Genomic DNA, 20,140 nt, shown 5'->3' on the forward strand with positions numbered 1-20,140 from the left:
GGGGGCGGCGGGAGCGGTCCCTGACCCCAGGCGGGGGGCTGTCCCGGGGTTTGCAGGGGGCGGCGGGAGCGGTCCCTGACCCCAGGCGGGGGGTGGGGGGGGCTGTCCCGGGGTTTGCAGGGGGCGGCGGGAGCGGTCCCTGACCCCAGGCGGGGGGGCTGTCCCGGGGTTTGCAGGGGGCGGCGGGAGCGGTCCCTGACCCCAGGCGGGGGGGCTGTCCCGGGGTTTGCAGGGGGCGGCGGGAGCGGTCCCTGAGCCCAGGCGGGGAGGGCGGTGGGGCTGTCCGGTGCCCGTGGGGCAGTTGGCCCAGGCCCCAGCGGAAGCGCCGCCCCGGGGCTCGGGCAGGAGCGGGGCGGGGCGGAACGGAGGGCGCCGGGCCGGGCCGCGGGGGAAGCGGCGGCGGCTGCGCGGCAGGAAGGAAGGAGCAAGCGGGGGGGCGGCCGGAGCCGGAGCCGGAGCCGATGGAGGCGGCCGAGGGGCAGGCGGAGGGGGCCGGGCCGGCCTCCTTCCTCGACAAATTCCAAACCCAGCGCTACACAGGGGGCTTCAACCCGGAGAGCTGGGAGCAGGTGCGGGCCGGGGGCCTTGGCCACAGGGCGGGAGGGGGGCCACCCTGCAAGCGGGGTCTTGTCCCTAGAGATAAGGGGTGGGGGGCGAGGCGGAGGGGAGCTGTCCCTAGGGGTGGGGGGCGGTGGGGCAGGAGGCCCGGGGGGAGGGGGGGTGTTGTCCACGTTGCTGGGGGGCAGGGGGCCGTCCCTAGAGATGGAGGCTGGTGTCTGGGGACCGCAGGGGGTCTGCTTCCCAGCGATGGGGGGAAGGGGACTATCCCTGGAGATGGGAGGGGTGTTTGGGGGCAGGGGGTCTCGGCTGTAGAGATGGGGGCAGAGGGATCTGGTGGTGGGGAAGGAGCTGGCCCTAGTGATGAGGTGCGCAAAGACAGGAGCGGGTATTGGCAGGGTGTCCTGCTTGGGCCAGGGAGGGGTCTCCTGTCTTTTGGAGAGGGATTGTGATGGTCTGACAGAGCTGGCAGGTGGTGTGTGTGTGTCTCCAAATGCGGGTGTCAGATCAGTCTGGGCCCTGGAGAATAGTGTGGATCTCCCCTAGTGAGGAGGCAGTAATGGCACCAAAGTTTGTGGGCCTAATGCTGGGACAATCGGAACAACAGAGGTTGAAAAAAAAAATCTTGTGTGGGATATGAAATGTCCCATTGAAATGCTGACAGAGAAACTCCTCTTTCCTTCAGATGAATCACAGATGAGGGGCTTTTGCTCCCAAATTGAGGTGGGTGTGCTCTGAATGGCTTCTTCCATTCCTTCAATGTAGTACTGGCTACCTATGCCCTGACTGGGTTGATGTGCTTGAAGAGAATATTTTGCAAGACCATACTGATAAGGACTTAACGATTTCCAAATGTGGACTTAATTCCAATTCTGTGATTGTGTTTTCCACTCTGGCTGTTATTAATAGGAATTTGACAAGATCCCCATGTTTATGAAGAAATCCCCTGCCGAAATTGATCCTGAACAGAATCCTGATTTGGCATGCCTTCAGTCAATCATTTTTGATGAGGATCGATCTCCTGAAGGTATTTCATAATTTCATTAAAATTTAAATCTCTGCTTTCACACCATTCTGGTGTTGTGCTACTGCCCTTTGGGATTATCCTTGGGATTTGAGGATTTAGTTGTTTGTAGGTGGGTGTGGTGGGTTCTAGACATCTGCTTTTCTGTGAGTGGGGATTGGGTATCTAAGGGGTGTTTGAATTTTTAGGTATGCTAAGGTCATAGGCAGGGGCGATTTGTTGATTGCATTGCACAATGAAAGGTGTTTTGTTTTGTGTTTGCAGACCAAGCAAACACCTATAAGAATGAGGGGAATGAATACTTCAAGGAAAAGAACTACAAGAAAGCTGTAATCTCATATACTGAAGGGTTAAAAAAGAAATGCAGTGACCAAGATTTGAATGCTGTGCTTTATACTAACCGAGCTGCCACACAGTTTTATCTGGGTAATGTCCTTATGTTGCATTTTATATCTGACCTAGATTCTGTGTAACCAGAAATGACTAAATTGCTTTGCCTGTTTATGTCATGTGCTTTCACTGTTACAAATTTTTAAAAGACTTTCAGACAGTCAAGAACTGTCCCTGTGGCTCTCAGAGAGACTGGGTGAGCAAGGTAATATATTTTAATAGACCAGCTTCTCGTGGTGAGAGAGAAGCTTTCAAGCTACACAGGTCTCTTGTTCCTCAGGTCTGGGAATGGTACTCAGTGTCACAGATAAATACAAGGTCGAGCAGATTATTTAACATAAGGGGCCATTCAAGGTGATGTAGCCCTGTGGCTCTAACTCTTTTTGCAGGGGTCAAACCTTGGAGCTTCTGTTTTGCACATTGCTAAATTTAAAACTTGTGGCCGAAGCAAAGTGCTTTGGGGAGGAGTGTGAAGTAAACAGGTTGATGCTGGGCTCCTCTGGGCTAATTCCTAGAGCTGCTTTGATGAAGGTCCTGGCTTGGCAGTAACACCGTGAACCTGGGTCAGGGGTTGGGTGCAGGAGGACAGTGATAAAACTCTGGTTCTATAGAGAAGAGATAAGGAGACAGAGAACTATACATGTGCATCAGATTTTGGGTAGGCCTGTGTATTCTCATAGCTCCCACTGAGATCCATGCAACAAAACAAGGAAGTTATAAATATTGAGAACAGTCTGTTGTATGTTAAATGTAGTAGTCTGTGCATTGACTGTCCTAGTTCCTGTTATCCACCCTTCACTTTCCTGGGCACCAGATTTACCCCAATCATTTATTTCTATTGTCATTAATGTGCAACCTCTATCTGTACCTGTCTTGTGGTCATAGAAGATGCATTGTGCTGTGGCTCAGGCTAATGATTTCTGTTGCCTTCAAGTCTACTTGTATTTTAGAAGTTGTTCATGTGAAATGTTCTGACCCAGGTTTTGCTTTGTATAGGTAACTACCGTTCTGCTCTCAGTGATGTGATTGCAGCAAGAAAGCTAAAACCCAACCATCTCAAAGCAATAATAAGAGGTAAGATTTTAAAAACAAATGGATAGTATGGCAGTATTTTGAAGTACAAAGGTAATTTAGAAATGCTAAATCCAGATTAACTAAAGGGTGGGGGGGTCACTTTATTTTGCAAAACTATATTTTTTTCAAGGAGTATTTTACTCTGTGTATAATAACACAATGATCATGGATGTTTCAGTTAACTAATCAAAAGACAAGGTTTCAAAATGCTATGTAAGGATAATTTGTTACATACTGTTCTTATGGGTAGACAGATTTTTTTTTATTATGTTTGACTAAATGTACTTTTTATAAGTTAGTTAACTTGTTTCCATTTTATAATATAATTTTGTTTATCTACCTTGAATGGCTGACAGTTTGTAATGCGCTTGTGCTTGTCACTGTATTCTCCGTCTGAAAGAAAATCCGTTACTGAGGTGCTTTATCCTGCTTAGAATACATTCCGGGCAGGGTAGGGAGAGAATCCCTTCCTGACCCCTGAAGCGTGAACTTTCAGGATCAGGTGGAGTGCCCCAAGGATCAAGAGGAGTGCCCCAAGGGTTGGTCCTAGGGCCGGTTTTGTTCAATATCTTCATAAATGATCTGGAGGATGGTGTGGATTTCACCCTTAGCAAGTTTGCAGATGACACTAAACTGGGAGGAGAGGTAGATACGCTGGAGGGTAGGGATAGGATACAGAGGGACCTAGACAAATTAGAGGATTGGGCCAAAAGAAATTTGATGAGGTTCAACAAGGACAAGTGCAGAGTCCTGCACTTAGGACGGAAGAATCCCATGCATCGCTACAGACTAGGGACCGAATGGCTAGGCAGCAGTTCTGCAGAAAAGGACCTAGTGGTTACAGTGGACGAGAAGCTGGATATGAGTCAACAGTGTGCACTTGTTGCCAAGAAGGCCAATGGCATTTTGGGATGTATATGTAGGGGCACTGCCAGCAGATCGAGGGACGTGATCGTTCCCCTCTCTTCGACATTGGTGAGGCCTCATCTGGAGTACTGTGTCCAGTTTTGGGCCCCACACTACAAGAAGGATGTGGAAAAATTGGAAAGAGTCTAGCGGAGGGCAACAAAAATGATTAGGGGACTGGAACACATGAGTTATGAGGAGAGGCTGAGGGAATTGGGATTGTTTAGTCTGCGGAAGAGAAGAATGAGGGGGGATTTGATAGCTGCTTTCAACTACCTGAAAGGGGGTTCCAAAGAGGATGGATCTAGACTATTCTCAGTGGTAGAGGATGACAGAACAAGCAGTAATGGTCTCAAGTTGCAGTGGGGGAGGTTTAGGTTGGATATTAGGAAAAACTTTTTCACTAGGAGGGTGGTGAAACACTGGAATGCGTTACCTAGGGAGGTGGTGGAATCTCCTTCCTTAGATATTTTTAAGGTCAGGCTTGATAAAGCCCTGGCTGGGATGATTTACTTGGGGATTGGTCCTGCAACCCTGATATTCTATGATTCTATGATAACACATAAACCAGAAAGGATCCCCAGGGCTGCTGAACTCTGCCTCCCACCATCACAAGCAACCCTGTCATACTATTCCACTCATAAATTTGTTCTGTTGTCTCTCAATTCATTTTAAGTTGTTTGCCCCCACAGCTCCTATAGGGAGGCTGTTCCAGAACCTCATTCCTCTGATGGTGAGACACCTTCTTGTAATTTCCAGCCTTAATTTGTTCAAGGCCACTTTATACCCATTTGTTCTTGTGTCAACATTGTCCTTTAGCTTCAATAGCTCTTCACCCTCCAATGTATTTATAGAGGGGAATCATATACCTTCTCAGCCGCCTTTTTGCTAGGTTGAATCTCTTCCAGTCTCCTCTCATAAGATAGGCCCTCTCTTCCCCAGATCATCCTAGAAGCTCTTCTCTGCACCTGTTCTAGTTTAAATTAATCTTTCTTTGAACATGGGTGACCAGAACTGTACACAGTATTCCAAATGAGGTCTTACCCGTGCCTTATACGATAGCATTTAATATTTCTCTATCTGTACTGGAAGTGCCTCTCCTGGTACATCCTGGGATTGCATTTTTCACAGTGCATCACATTGATGACTCCTAGTCATCTTTGATCAGTCTCTCTCCTCGTCTGTTGCTTCCAACTGATGAGCCCCCTAGCAGGAATTCTTCTTCTTAGACCCTAAATGAATGACCTTGTATGCTGTACTATTGAATTTCATCCCATTTCTGTTACTTCAGTCTTCAGGATCTCTTCCTAGAAGAGACAAGTCTTAAATCTTTAAAATAGTAAAGCTCCAAAAGGTTATTGCTGCAGTTTAAATTTAAAGTTGTTGTAAAGACATATAACTCCATTGATTTCAGAGCAGTTACACCGTCAAAGAATTTGGCCAATTTTCAGAGACTTCTGTTTCACTTATCTCCTTGCTACCCCTGCTGAAATCCTATCATTGAGCCTGATCCTGTGAAAGCAAGCTAGTAGGCATGGTGTTTGCTACTTTAAATAGCCGCATTTAAGTCATTAAACTTCATAGTTGTGCTTGTTTATATTGAGGGGAATATAGACTACTCTTTGTATAAATCAGGGGTGGGCAAACTACAGGCCGCGTCCAGCCTGTCAGACCTTTTAATCCAGCCCTCAAGCTCCATTGCCCTGCTCCTGACTTGCCCCGCTCCATCTGCCTGGCACTCCCACGTGTTCAGGACCTGTGTGACCAGCGTGAGGACATGCATGTTACTCTGGCTGTACAACCCAAACACACCTCACATGCCATCAGAGCCTGGAACGTGCAAGCCCACGTGCCTGCTGCTTGTTGGCTTAGGTGACTCTGATGTTTTAGTAGTGTTAATTTTCCATTGTTGACGATAAAGCAAAGAGTAGTTGGCCAGGGAGTGCTCAATAGCAGTTTTCAAAGTTGTGGGCTGTCAGAACCTATGTGGGAGATTTCTGAGCGCAGGGAGCTGGTGAATCTCAATGAGTTCCAATGACTGGAAGTTGATGCCCAACAAATCCAGGCTAGAGAGAAAGGGCGTGGAAAGGGGGTAAGTTCAGTTTAATTATTGTAATAAGTTATGATGGTATATTTATAATAGTAAATCAGGTTTTATGTTTATTTCCACTAAAATGTATCTTTATTAAATAAAGTTTATTTTAATATCTCTGAATTTGTTAATTTTGTGAGCATTCATGGCCTGCCATACAATTTCCATACTTAGATGTGGCCCTCAAGCCAAAAAGTTTGCCCATCCCTAGTATAAATAGATTTATACACTGGTCCTGTGTCTGAATTTTTAAAATTTCTTTCAGGAGCTTTGTGTCATTTGGAATTAAAGAATTTCCCTGAAGCAATGGCATGGTGTGAGGAGGGTCTGAGGATAGATTCGAAGGAAAAGAAACTTGTGGAAACGAGAGCCAAAGCTGACAGATTAAAGGTAAAAACCAAAACAAAACCTGCCCATGGCAATATAGGATTTACCATGCCAGATCAGACCATTAGTCCATTACCTCACCTCATGTTTGCGAAGTACTTTGGGATCCTCAGATGGAAGGCACTTTATAAATGCTAATTATCATTTTTTTCCAGAGGGTGATACAGTTTCTGTCCAGCAGGATGTAAAGATCATGGAAGATGGATTGGATAGCCTAATGGGTCTCTTCCAATCTTTAACTTTTGAGTATAGGTCTTGTCCAAATTCAGTGCATCCAATTTTACAGCTAGTGGAGCCAGCATCACTGTAACTAACAAGGGACAGGGTGCCATATTGGAGACCGAACTGCTTATTATGGCTTTGGTTCTGTAGATAAAGAAAGAGACCTCTTAAATCATGATTGACAGAAATTAGCCAGGTATTCCCTACTATTGTCACAGAATGAGAATGCTTCCTCCCATACCTGAAAGGTATAGTCCGCCGGTTAGAGCAAGGGACTTAGGTCCCCAGAGTCCAGGGTTCATTTCTGTCTCTCGCTGACCATTGGGTGATCTTGGGCATGAAATTAGCATAATTTTACCTTCTTTAACCTTCTGTTAAATGGGGATAACAATATTTGCCTCCCTCACAAGGGATGTTGGAGGTTTAATTAATGGTTGTAGAGAGTTTTTGAGCGTGGAAGAAAGGTGCTATATAAGGACAAAGTGTGAGTAAAATACTAAAAAAAAAAAAAATCACCTAGCATTTCCATGAAGTGGAATTGAATGGGGATTCCTAGCCATGTCACTGTAAAGAGATGCAGTGAGAGGAATGATAATTTTTCTGGTGACCCAAATTGGTTTCACAGCTTTTCAGTAAAATAGAATAATGAGGGATGTTGACTTATTTCACATGACTGTGATGCAAACTTGTATTACGTGCAGCGAGCTGAACAGCGGGATGTAAGGAAAGCAAAACTGAAGGAGAAGAAGGAACAGTCTCAAAAGGAAGTCTTACTCACTGCTATAAAGGTATGTGCCTAAGATGTGTTTAGGATTCTCTTTTAAAAGTTGTCTTTTTGAAAAGTTGCTCTTCATATGTAGATATTCAAGTGACTAAACTTTGATTTTTAGGTCATGTTCTCAAATTGATTCTTTCAATGTAGGAAAGGAATATCAAGCTGTTTCTAGAGGCCTGTAAGGAGGAAGATGAAATATCAGATGGTCTGGCTGAGATGTCTTTAAATGGACTGAATTCTGACAGTGCTATGGGCACAAAGGTCTACTTAGATGATAATGGCAATCTAAACTGGCCTGTGCTCTTCCTCTATCCCGAATATGGGCAAACGGATTTCATCTCAGCTTTTCACGAGGACTGCAGGTGATTTCTGCTTCATGTGAAATAATGATTATATCAGATATTCTGTTTCTTTGCCAAAATAACACCAGACTTCCAAAGTAGTTCAGGGCCAAAATCTAGATTTTATGAGTTCATAGTGGGGAGGAGTGTGGAAATCTAATGATAGTGATGTAAAGGTGACAGGTTATCTCAAGCATGTCTTACTGAAATCTCGATACCATATATGTTACAAGAACTCTATTTAGGAATTAATCAGGACAGTGTTTTGAAGCCACCAGATGCCTTAGGTGCCAGGAGTCCAGTAGTGCAGGTCTCAAACGAAGAGAGAAGTTAAAGCTGATAAATATAAAACACCTCCAAAAATGACCTAAAATAGCTCTTAGAGACCTGATAGTGTCCTGTTAACTCAAGGCTTGAAGTGAGTGCTGCATCACATTAGAAAGGGGGAAACTCCCCTTCTCTTGATATGAGCTTTAGTTTCTAGCCCTGCAGGGTTACAAGTTAATGAACTTGAAATTCATAACACTTTATGGTGGCATGTGTATTAACCAAACGTAATATTAATTATTTTTTGTTTTAAATCTCATTGCACATAGTTAGGTAAGGGGTTTTAATGTTGTCCTAATGTTGGAAAGCAAGAGCATTGTACTGTGTTCAAGATCCAAGAAAGTGAAAGTGAATCTGACAAACCAGAGCAGTTTCACTATGTAAAATGACTGAAGTGCAAAAAGTAAACAGGCGGCATAAACAGTGCCATGTAAATTAGATTTTGAAAGTTTTTCATTCTGATCTAAGGCACTGTTAGTAACACAGAGAGGGGAAATCAATTTTAAATAAATATACATTTATCTTGGCAGTATGCCTGAAAACGTTGAAATCAAAGATTAATGGTAACCTTGGTAGCATTATTGGTAACATTTTTTGTTGCACTGTGAAGGTTGTTAATGAAAGTATGTGTTTAAAGCAAAGTATAAACTTCAGTATGTGAAGAGTATGTTTCTGAAACTTACATTGGCCTGAACATAATCAGATAATTAGTCTTGAAGCTATTGTTTAACCTGCTTATTACTGTAATCTTTGCCATCATTCATATTTAAATGTATGAATTAGAGAAGTTGAACTAGTAGATTTATTAGCATGGATTTATAGTAGCTACTGAATGCTGTATAATGCTGTGACTAGGGTCATAACAAGATCCACCTTGACTTTTAGATTTATTGATCATATACTGGTGATGTTTGCTGAGTTACCTCCTTGGGATTCGGAAAGAAAATATCATCCCAGCAACCTAGAGGTAGGAAATTTAACCCTTCTTCTGTTTTATATTTTAGATGTACATTGGTTTTTTTAATTAGTTTCTCATAAGCAGCTAAGTATATAAAATATATATGTAACATTTTTGTTTAGCATGCCTTCCTGTGAAATAAAGGTGTGGGCCGCAAATTCATTTGTACATTTCAAGGCTAGGAGGCTTCCTAAATTTATTGCAGCTGTTAGAAATACACAACACTGTTTAAAGTAAGAATGTGAAATTTCTCTCTCTCTGGATTTATATTTTTTATTATGAGCTATTTTATTGCCTGGATTCCCATGTATGTAATAAGAAGTAGACCAATAGGTTGTTAACCTAATAACTTTTTAATCCATAATTTACTGAAAAGTGTTCAAAATAATGTGTACACTAACACATGATAGAAAAGCATAGGGGTAATTGTTGGAATTAAGTAGCCTAGCTCTGAGTTGAATGCTATTACCTATGGAGACTTGATGAGATTAACCCTTTAGAATTTAATTAGGCTCTGACTACATTTACAGTAGTTTTCAGTATATTCCAACATGAATTACTCACATACAAGTATGTGGGATAGTTATTTCCCACTACAGTTTCATATCCCCAGGCAGCATTGATGGCCCTTGGTGCACTGAGCAGTCCTTTCTGAAAGCATGATAATTCCTCAGGCACTACTTTATCAGGATGGACATTTTGTTGATAAGTGCCAACAGGCATATGCAATCTAAGGGGCTTAAATACGTCGGGATAAGTTTTGTTTTAGACCTAGCTGCTGTAATAATGATTCTTAAACAAAACAGGCTAAATTTATCCCTTGGGTAACTATAATGAAGTGACACTAGGGATGAAATTTTAAAAAGTGGTCCCAAAGCTTTGATTCCCATAACCCCATCACTTCATTGACAGGCAGAGCGCTTCACCTTCTTAATGCAACTGTTCTTTGGCTGGAGACAGTCCTATGCAAGAGCAGTCATAACAGATCAAGTATATATTGGTTTATATAGGGAAAGCCATGTAGATAGTAAATAAATAAAAAGCCTGCAATCTATACAAAACAAGCTGTTGAAAGGTTTCTACGTCTCTGGATTTTTTCCCCCACCCCCTGCTAGTCCCTTTTAGGTATATGAAGCTCTAAGAGCCCTTAGTGGTACATCCATTTTAGAGACTAGAGAACACGCATGCAGATGCTCTGTTGTTTGACCATGTGTATGATCATGACAAGTCTTTCAGCAGGCTTTTAGCTAGTGTCCCTGGTACCTCTGGCTTGCCCACAGGAGTATCTTAAATATTTAACCTTATGCCAAATCTTATCCAGCTGTATTTTGAAGATGAAGCAAGAGAAGAAATGTACCAGCTGAACACAGAAAACACACTGCTACAAGTGCTGCAGCACCAAAGGTGAGCAAGTGGCCTGGAATTGCGTTTTGTTCGTTCATCTGTCGCGTGAGGAGAAGTAGAGTCGCGCTCTCCGTGTAAAATTCAGGTGCCTCCTCTACAGGGTTAAATGGCTTTTTACAAAACAAATCACACTTCCCGGTCAGACCTTTTGTGGTTTATTCCTCCTCTGCTTATGGATACGAGAGAGGCAGAGCGCGCTAGTTTTCAGGTCTGCATCCATAATGTGTGTGTGTTTGGAAGAGCAGAAACAGTAGAAAGCTGCCTCTGTGCCACTTTACTTAACACCTCAGTGGGTTATATGAAAATTGCACTGTCATTGGTCTGCTGTTTTTGCTCACACACACACCGTTATTAATGCTGTTTCCTAACAGTGAAATAATCAAGTGCATGGAATTCAGTGGACTGAGTGTATTGAAGGGATCAAGTGTCTGGTACTGTTTAAAAATGGTTGTATCTACATGAGCAGCCCACAGTGTGTATGTGAGATCCAGAAAAACCCATGCTGATAAAGAAACTGACTTCAGCTCCTCAGAAGCTGACAGGCTGACCCTAACCTGCAGTGTAAAACAACAAAAAATAGCATGTGCCTTTAGATTAAAAAAGAATCTATCCTCTGTGTGTGGGGGGAAGGAATACTGTGCTGAGTCAGCATACCACTTCTTTTCCTGCTACAGATCTTGCTCCAAAGTCACCAATAAAAACTCGGACCCGGAATCTTGCTGTTCAGGACTGCATCTTAACTATCATTCCATAAAACTCAGCAGCATGCATAATCCTTGCCACTAACCTGGCCTCTTGCAGCTTTACACTGGCAGGATGAATGTGACGTTCAGGGTGACAATACTATCTTAATTTTAATTAGAAAAGTTGTGGGGAGAGGAATTGATTCAGGAACCACTCTCCCCAGACATGCACAGATCTCAATATAACAGGCGCTGCGAATTCAGCCAAAAATTCTTGTCATCAGCCCTCATGAAGCCAATGTTTTTAATTGTTGAAGAGGGGCTCAAGCTTTCACTCTGTATAACGCTGGGGTAGAAAGGAGGAGGATGAATTACTTTTTTGTGTTCATTGCAGGTACTTCGTAAAGGCTGGGACACCTACTTTTTTGGTTTTAGTAAAGCTTTCTCCTTTCTCTAAGAATTACTTTTTTGGCAAGAAGGTGCATCGACTAAAATGAGCAAGTGCAAGCACAAAAAGGGACGAGAAAAACCCTTGCTGTGGGCTGTATTGTTCATATCCACAAGTGGGAACACTCAGTCTTTCCACCTGTATATTTTAATAATTTTTTCTACTTCAAATAAATGTAACCACTATTGGACCTTTGTCTTACAGTTCTTGCACATATAGAACTCCCCTTGGAACAAAGTCACCGAGTTCTGAGTGGATACGGACTGAAGCTTGGTTCCCTTCCCCCCCCGCGAAATATATAAATGGATGGTAGTCTTCTTTAATCTATTGAAATGGACTGCTGTTCCCTTAAGCCTTGTGCAGTGTATGAATAGCAGCTCTGCATATGTGCCAAACCTTAATTATAGATGAAGTGACCTCAATTTTCAATGTACTTGCATTGTGGAGGAGTGAAGAATTCCACTGCTGACCTCCAGCACTGGAATGGTTGTAGTTAACTGGTTTTGAAGTCAGTGGAACTGGGATATCCTCTAGTAGCACTGGATGACTCTGCATTAATCCACTGGCCCGGAGCAGTCAAATCAATTCAGCAGCAGTTCACTCACTAATGCACTGTGCTATTGAACGAAGGAATGCCAAGCTCTTTATTAAGAGCTGTACATTTACTGATCTTTCACTACCCTTTCTTTTTGTCTGATGTAGATTGCAAATAAATATGTTTATGGTAAGTAGACAGGTTGGTGCCTAATGAATTAGGCTGGCTCAGTTTCCTTACTGTATTCCTGAATGGGAAATTGTGCCGATATCCTCAAGGAAATACCATACAGTAGTTTCAAAGTGAGAGAACAACCTCGTGTATCTCAATAATCAGTAGTCACGTAGGGCTAGCACTAAGTGAATTCTGATTCTACAATAGCAGGCTGCTCTAGCTTCTAAGATTTTTTATAATTTTTAAAAATATTGGTTCTAACCTAGAGCTCCCTGGTCTCCCCACTTCCAGAGCTACAGTGATCAATAACAGGTGGAAAGATACACTGCATGTGTAGTCCAACTAATGCATCAGCCGTTAAAAACAATCCAGCTTCTAACAGAAGCTGATATAACTTTTACCCGAAAGAACGTAACCCACCGTAAGAGGATTCTCAAGGGGTTGGAGCATCTCACATCAAGGCTGGATTTAATCTAGCAGCTCTAAGCAGCTGTATCAGAACACTACTTTACATCTACATAGCACCTCACTGTGCATAAATAGTACACCCATTTTACAGATAAGAACTAGGTGGTGAGTCTAGGGGAAGAGAAAACAGATCACCGCCTCCCTGCTCTACCCTCACAATCATGCTATCTTTCAGTAACTCCAGTAATTAACAGCGATAGAGGGGCTTTGGAGTTAGGCTGGTCAGCTGTCACCACTGTTGAGTGGAATGACTATTGCTCAAGGCTACAACTATTAGTATTTTAACTTTGTTTACGCAATCAAAGCATTGTCAATAAACACAGAACAGATCCACTCCATGGTACAGCACATAAGCCAAGTGCCTAGTTCATAAGTCAACAGAGGTGAATTTTGCTTCCTATCGAGTGTGATGGGCCATTTTGTACTCATATGCCCCTTTATTTAGATACAGTATAAAGTTAGGGTTTAATCCAAAGTTAGTTATTTGGTCAAGAGAACCTGTTTGCCCATTCAGAAAAAAAATAACTGGGCTTTTCTGTACTTCAGTGCACACACTGGAGACAGCCTATCTGGATAGCTTGATCAAATAAGCGTGCCACATACCAAAGATACCTTTTAAAGTAATCACAGGTGCTGCCTACATAAGCCAGGCAACTGCTCGTACAGAAACTATCAGTCTGTCATCAAAACACAAGATCACAGGAAGCTTGGAAGCTTCCTGACTCTTCCCTTTAAAAAAGTCTTTGACCTGTTGCCTCTTTAACCTTCCCTGGTTCTGGTTGTAGCTGAGCTACAGCCCCTTTCAGTGGCAGTGTAAGATGGTCTGGAGAGTCTGCTTTGACTAACTCCACGTAAGGTAGACAGAGCCACCTGTGAGGTACTGCAGAGAGCAGCAACAATGCAGAAGGAATCAAATGATGAGGAACAGCCTAAAAACTAGACATGTATAGCCGGTTTAAAGAGATGGCTGAGGGTTGTTGTGAGCACCACTTCATGGGCAGCCACTTTCATTAACCCCAAAGTAATGATCCACTTCATAGCAGCCAGTGTGATGGGCCTTTACTTTTTTTGGGAGGAATAGTTAGACGTAATGTGATCAGCTAGAGGCTAGATTTCCTAACAGTAAGGGTCAATAACACTATAGGTCCCTGGCCCAAAGGAAGTAAAGAATCTCTTTACCTGCAGATACTGAAGCTCATACTATCCAAAGTGTCAGTCATGTTCTGTAGTGAGGCACAGACTGGAAAAGCTAATGCATCTTTTTCCAAATCTTAAGTTCTGGCCATGCAAATGAACGGTTGAGGTTAAAATTGCCTTTTTCATTTATAATGTACAAAGGTGAGCAGCCACGTAGGACAGACTCGAACCATTGCACAATGCAGCACAGGTTGCAGAGGGAGGAGATGCTGGGTTAGAGTATCACCGGGCTAGACAGTTTCTTGTATTTTGGGTCCAATTCACTCAGCTTAGCATAGGTTTTGTTTGAAAACAGGCCAATATCCTCTCCTAGCCCATAGCGCTGCTCAATCAGGTGTGCGTCTGCTATAACCTCTGAAGTCATCTGTCTGAGCCTGTAGGCATTCTGTGCCGCCAAGTGGCAGAATGGAAGATTGTGATCTGCAAGAGAAAGAGACAAGCCATGAACATTTAATGCAAGTCAGTGTAGATGCAGCCTCTCCTTAAATCCTTCCTTCCAACATTCACAAGATTCTGTAAAAGCTCGCAAGCCTAATGGGCTTCTCTTCCAGCCAGATGTGTGCGCGTCTACCCAGGATTTGCTAGAAATAATGAACTAACCCTAGTGTAACAGAACTTAGCAACAGTCTGCCGATGAGGTGACTGTTAGATGTAAGTAAACCTCATTTAATATCTTAAACAGGAAACTGGCTCCATCGTCATTAAGGAGTTCGCTGGGATGAGGTGTAGCAAATACAGTCAGATTAAAGAACGCACAAGCAGAGCTGATATGGAAAAAGTAGGGGAATAGCCAAGACCTGTCTATTTTGAAAGAAGCCGAAGATATGTCCAGGGAGCTTGCTGCCTGTTACAAAGCTGGCCAGGATAGGGACAGAAGAAAGCAGTTACTCTAATGTGAAGCTGAAAGGTACTAGCTTGAGAGTACTAGAGAATAAAGTATTTCTATTTACCCAAAAAAGAAGTGCAGCTTCAGCATCTCCATGTTGCTGGGGGGAGACCAGCTCTAGAAATGAGAAGGTCATTCAGTCTCCCCACCCACTCAGTGTCTGGCCAGTAGTTGTACCTACATTCTGGACTGGACTGAGACCACTAACTCATGTCACAGAGGCACCCAGACAGCTGTCAGTTGGTAATGACGTTCAGACACTACAAATTCAGGCTGGAGTCAAACTGTGCCCTGCAGATACAAAGCTTCACAGCCTGCTATAAGTCTCCATACAGAAACCCCAACTTTCTAGGACTTCTGTCTTCTTCAGAATCTAAACTTTCATTATTAAAAATAAAAATAGAGTTTTTCTATCAGAGTCTTGCCAAGGTAAGATTCCAGTTTCCAACATTGTTAGTGACTGATAAAGCTCATCTCAGAATCAAACTGATTAAAAACAATGATCAGAATGGTGGGGTTTTAGGATTAGGGTTAGAGACCATGACCTGCAAGGAGTAGACACAAAGCCCTTATACCATGAGAAAGCTTGCAGTCCCAGGCTTCCGGTGATGTGCGTTCTCTCAGCTCACTGATTTGAGAGGAGTAGCTCCTTAAGGAAGGGATGCTCAAAAGCACTCAGGTGCTTTACTTCCACTGAAGTCAATGAAAGTTGCACAGTTGACTTCAGTGAGAGCAGGACTCCCCCTCTGCCCTTTACTCCATGCTGTGCACTATGAGTGTCCAATCCTGGTTGCAACCATCCAAGGGCTATCAACATCCAACATGGCAAATGCAATTTCCAGCATACAAATTTGTGCACATTGAGAGTTAAGGTAGAAGCCTGGTAGCATGGCAGTGTGGCGTAATGGACACGCCCCTGGACTGGGAGTCAAGAGAAGGCAATTCTCTTCCTAGCGCTTTCACTGACCTGTGTGACTGTAAGCAAGTCACTTCACTTCTCTGTTCCTCCACTCCCTCCCACACTTTGTCTTGTCTGTTTAGACTGTAAGCTCTTCACTTCCGGGGCCATCTCGTAGATACTTATATGATGTGTAGCACAATGGGACTCCAATTTCAGTGAAGGCTTCTAGACATATAACATATAAGAACAATATTTAAAATGCAGCATGCCAGGTATAAAAGTGACCCAGATCCGCATCCCCCAGAAGGCTGAAAGGAAAATTCAAGTACAGCTCTCTCACTAAGGTTGAGAGCTCAGCATCTGTTGGTGTGGTACTTAAAGAGGCAAAGAGGTTCACTCTCAGCCAGCCAGCGTTCTTATCCCAAGGTCACCGGGTTTGTTACCAAGCTGCTGTTGCTATCTTCAGCCTGTTCCCAAAGAGGAGGCAAAACTAAGGAATGTGGTTTCATTCATACAATCTTTTTATTAAATGAGGAAAATCTCATCACAGCTACAATATATGATTGCTGGAAAAGGACTAACAATTTTCTCTACACCCTGAGTGACGTTTTTGGTTTGGTTTTTGTTTTGATTTTACTCCTCACAAACATAGGGAGGGTAATAAATCCCTGCTGGAATTACTGAAGGCATTAAGTAAAGCAGATCAGTTAACAATGGGCCCAAGACTCACAGGTTAGAGCTGGAGCTGAATGCTAACAGAAGCTGAGCACATTCATGGGCTCACTCTCATTCACCATCTTGGTTCAAATTAGTTTGAGAGAGAGAGTTCCTTAGTACTGCTCACTGGGCCAGCACCAGCCCAACATGCTGACAGATGGGCAATCAGTGGTCAGGTCTGGAGGAGGTGACTAATGGGCAGGGGCTGGGAGAGCTAGAGAAATTATGTGTGTGACCTTTAGGCAGAAGGTGCATGTCCTGGCCAGAGAGCAGTTAGTTTGTGCCATGCACTTGAAAGACTGCTGTGCCACCACGTCTCTAGTGGCTCCTTCACTCTCTCAGCTTTCATTTAAAAACTAAAATCCCTAGCCCCCTGGTTGCAAAAATCATCCAGTTACGAACCAGTCTAGAAGTGTCCTGTTGACTGTGAACACAGAAACAAGAGCCCTAAACAAGAGATGGGCTGTCCCCATTTGTCTCAATGAGGTGTTAACCCTGAAGTCTAATGACAATAACTTCTACAACATGGATTATTTTAGAAGAAACATTCAGCTACTCTGATTTTGGGGCAGAGCTTTCGCAGAGTACCGCCACTACACCAAGCCCAGATTGATACCTGGCAGGAAGGATGGGTTACAGAGTAAATACAATAAAAAATAGCAAAAAACAGCCACAGCCACCCCAATGTTACATGGATAATGGCTATTGCTTGAAGTTCTACTAGAATGAAGTCGCTTTTTCTTGGCAAAAGCAGCATCTGATTAAAAATAAAGCCACAGCAAATAAACAGCTTCTGTAGGCTAACGGTGCACAGAAGAGTCTGGGTTTTTGTTTACTCTGCCAAGACCTGAGCTCAGGCAGGCCCTCAGGTCTGGTTCTCCTCGTAACAGTTGGCAGAGTCCTCTCAGGTCTGGTTCTCCTCGTAACAGTCCCTACAGAAGAGAAGAAAACCGTGGTCTTTACTCGGCTGTATGTGTCAATGTTGTGCCCAAGTGTAGCCCAGGGAACAGCAAATCCCAAGGGTCTGGGATCAGGACCCAAGGAAGGGACTGATTTTAAAACCAACTGGGCCGCACCCAAGGATGTCTGCAAGGTGCAACAATTCCCAGGGTTCACCAATTTTTCTACAGGTGATTTGTCACAACATTCTCCAGCCTGGCTGCACCCATAGGCCTGAAAAAGGGGGTCCAGTTCTCCTGGTCCACAGAGTCTCAGTCAGCCTTTGACTGACTGAAGAGGGCATTCACCCCGGCACCTATCCTGATTCACCCAGGATAAGTCCTCATAAGTCATGTATTCCAGACCCCTAATCATTTCTGTTGCCCTTCGCTGGACTCTCTACAATTTATCCACATCCTTCTTGTAGTGTGGGGCCCAAAACTGGACACAGTACTCCAGATGAGGCCTCACCAATGTCGAATAGAGGGGAACGATCACGTCCCTCGATCTGCTGGCAATGCCCCTACTTATACATCCCAAAATGCCATTGGCCTTCTTGGCAACAAGGGCACACTGTTGACTCATATCCAGCTTCTCGTCCACTGTCACCCCTAGGTCCTTTTCCGCAGAACTGCTGCCTAGCCATTCGGTCCCTAGTCTGTAGCGGTGCATTGGATTCTTCCGTCCTAAGTGCAGGACTCTGCACTTATCCTTGTTGAACCTCATCAGATTTCTTTTGGCCCAATCCTCCAATTTGTCTAGGTCCCTCTGTATCCTATCCCTACCTGCCACCGTATCTACCACTCCTCCTAGTTTCGTATCATCCGCAAATTTGCTGAGAGTGCAATCCACACCATCCTCCAGATCATTTAGGAAGATATTGAACAAAACCGGCCCCAGGACCAACCCCTGGGGCACTCCACTTGACACCGGCTGCCAACTAGACATGGAGCCATTGATCACTACCCGTTGAGCCCGACAATCTAGCCAACTTTCTACCCACCTTATAGTGCATTCATCCAGCCCATACTTCTTTAACTTGCTGACAAGAATACTGTGGGAGACCATGTAGAAAGCTTTGCTGAAGTCAAGAAACAATACATCCACTGCTTTCCCTTCATCCACAGAACCAGTAATCTCATCATAGAAGGCGATTAGATTAGTCAGGCATGACCTTCCCTTGGTGAATCCATGCTGACTGTTCCTGATCAGTTTCCTCTCGTGAAGTGCTTCAGGATAGATTTCTTGAGGACCTGCTCCATGATTTTTCCGGGGACTGAGGTGAGGCTGACTGGCCCGTAGTTCCCAGGTTCCTCCTTGATAAAGTTGCCACCCTTTTCCCTCCCCTTCTGCTTGTTAAGGATAGATAAGCGTTGCAGCTGCATGAGGAATGTGGTTGTCTGAGGGATGCCCTTTAAGTGAAGAAGTGCTATCTCCCAGCTCCCTTCCTTTCCCAGCTACATAAACGAGCTCGGGGTCATGGCCCCCTTCCTCCCTCCCCTGTGAACTGCTGATTAAGGGAACTTGTGGCTACAATTACTGCAAAGAAATGTATCTTCAAGGTAAAAATGTCTGTATAATATGCTTAATGCTGTAAACAGGGGCGGGTATAATTATATTCAGTTTATGGCTATTAACATTCATTATGTGGGCATTCCTATGATCAAAAAGGGTTTTGGGGGCATTGTAGTAAATGTACAGTCCATTTCTTAAGCCCTGTCCCGGCCGTCCTGACTTTTTTGGCAAAAGTGGGCATTTGTCCCGTTGGTGTTTGCCCACTTTTGCCAAAAAAGTAAGGTGCGCACCCCTAGCAGGGCAGAGAGGAACGTGCGGAGGTTTGGGGGGTGAGTGGCAATGGCAGCCCTGTGGGGGAAACAGGGTTCCGGCAAGTAACAATGCCAGCCGCGTGGAGGGCCAGCTAGGGCTCGGGCGAGGAGCGACGCCATGTGGGAGCAAGCTGGGCTCAGACAAGAACCTGCACATGAGGGAGGCAGAGCTCAGGCCAGCGACTCAGGTCAGCCCTGTGCATAGGAGGGGCAGGGCACGGGCCAGCCCCATGTGCAGGGTGCCTAATTGGCTACACCACCTGATTGGTTGGAAGAGTCAGCAGACCAGCTCTTAAGCCCAACAGCAGTTCAGCGGGTGTTCAAGGAGTTTGCCCACGGCGATGATAGCTCCTGCTTGTTCCTCATCCTGCACCTGCCTTGGACAAGACAATCACTGCTGATTCGCTGTGTGACCCTCTGTTTCTCCACCTGTATAGTGCAGCCCACAGATCAGTGACGTGCCGTTTCCTTCACCAACTTTGGAACGGTGCCTGGAGCTCCTCCGATGAAACACCTAGACCAGAATATCATAAGTGGACATACAAGTGACGGCTGAGGACAGCTGGCCCTGTGCTTTGGGCACTAGCCGAGGATGCAGGAGTCCTAGGCTCAGTTCCCTGTTCTGCCACAACCATCCTGTGTGACCTTGGGCAAGTCACTTAGTCTGTAAAATGGGGGTGACAGCATCTTCCTCCCCCCGCCCCACCAAAGGTGCAGTGAGGGTAACTGCATTACAGATTGATAGGTACTAGGGGCCATATGAGTACCTACAGCAGACAGTAAAAAGGAGGGGTGCATTGCAGGTGTGGAACACAGTGGGTGAAAAAGCATGTGGGTGTAGTGCTTGGGTCAGGCAAAGTAAATGGGGCAAAGGTGACATTTCCCCCCCCCCACCTCCAAATCAGTTG

General features: G+C 44.5%; 1 protein-coding gene across 2 annotated transcripts; it reads left to right on the forward strand.

Annotated features, from left to right (window-relative positions):
* The first annotated feature begins 419 nt into the window (after positions 1-419).
* Positions 420-11,779, forward strand: TTC4 (tetratricopeptide repeat domain 4). 2 transcript variants are annotated; one of them, XM_073357608.1, is made up of 10 exons: positions 420-569; positions 1,468-1,585; positions 1,847-2,008; positions 2,969-3,046; positions 6,310-6,434; positions 7,355-7,441; positions 7,576-7,790; positions 8,982-9,063; positions 10,376-10,458; positions 11,133-11,514. In XM_073357608.1, exons 1-10 carry the CDS (start codon positions 462-464, stop codon positions 11,242-11,244), a joined length of 1,170 nt encoding a protein of 389 aa, XP_073213709.1. In that variant the 5' UTR covers positions 420-461; the 3' UTR covers positions 11,245-11,514. The 2 variants fall into 2 exon arrangements, with proteins under 2 accessions (XP_073213709.1, XP_073213710.1); XM_073357609.1 differs by lacking the exon at positions 11,133-11,514 and adding an exon at positions 11,536-11,779 and having other exon boundaries at positions 421-569.
* Positions 11,780-20,140: the final 8,361 nt, after the last annotated feature.

This window comes from Lepidochelys kempii, chromosome 8 (genome assembly GCF_965140265.1).
Source record: "Lepidochelys kempii isolate rLepKem1 chromosome 8, rLepKem1.hap2, whole genome shotgun sequence".
NCBI lineage: Eukaryota > Metazoa > Chordata > Testudines > Cheloniidae > Lepidochelys > Lepidochelys kempii.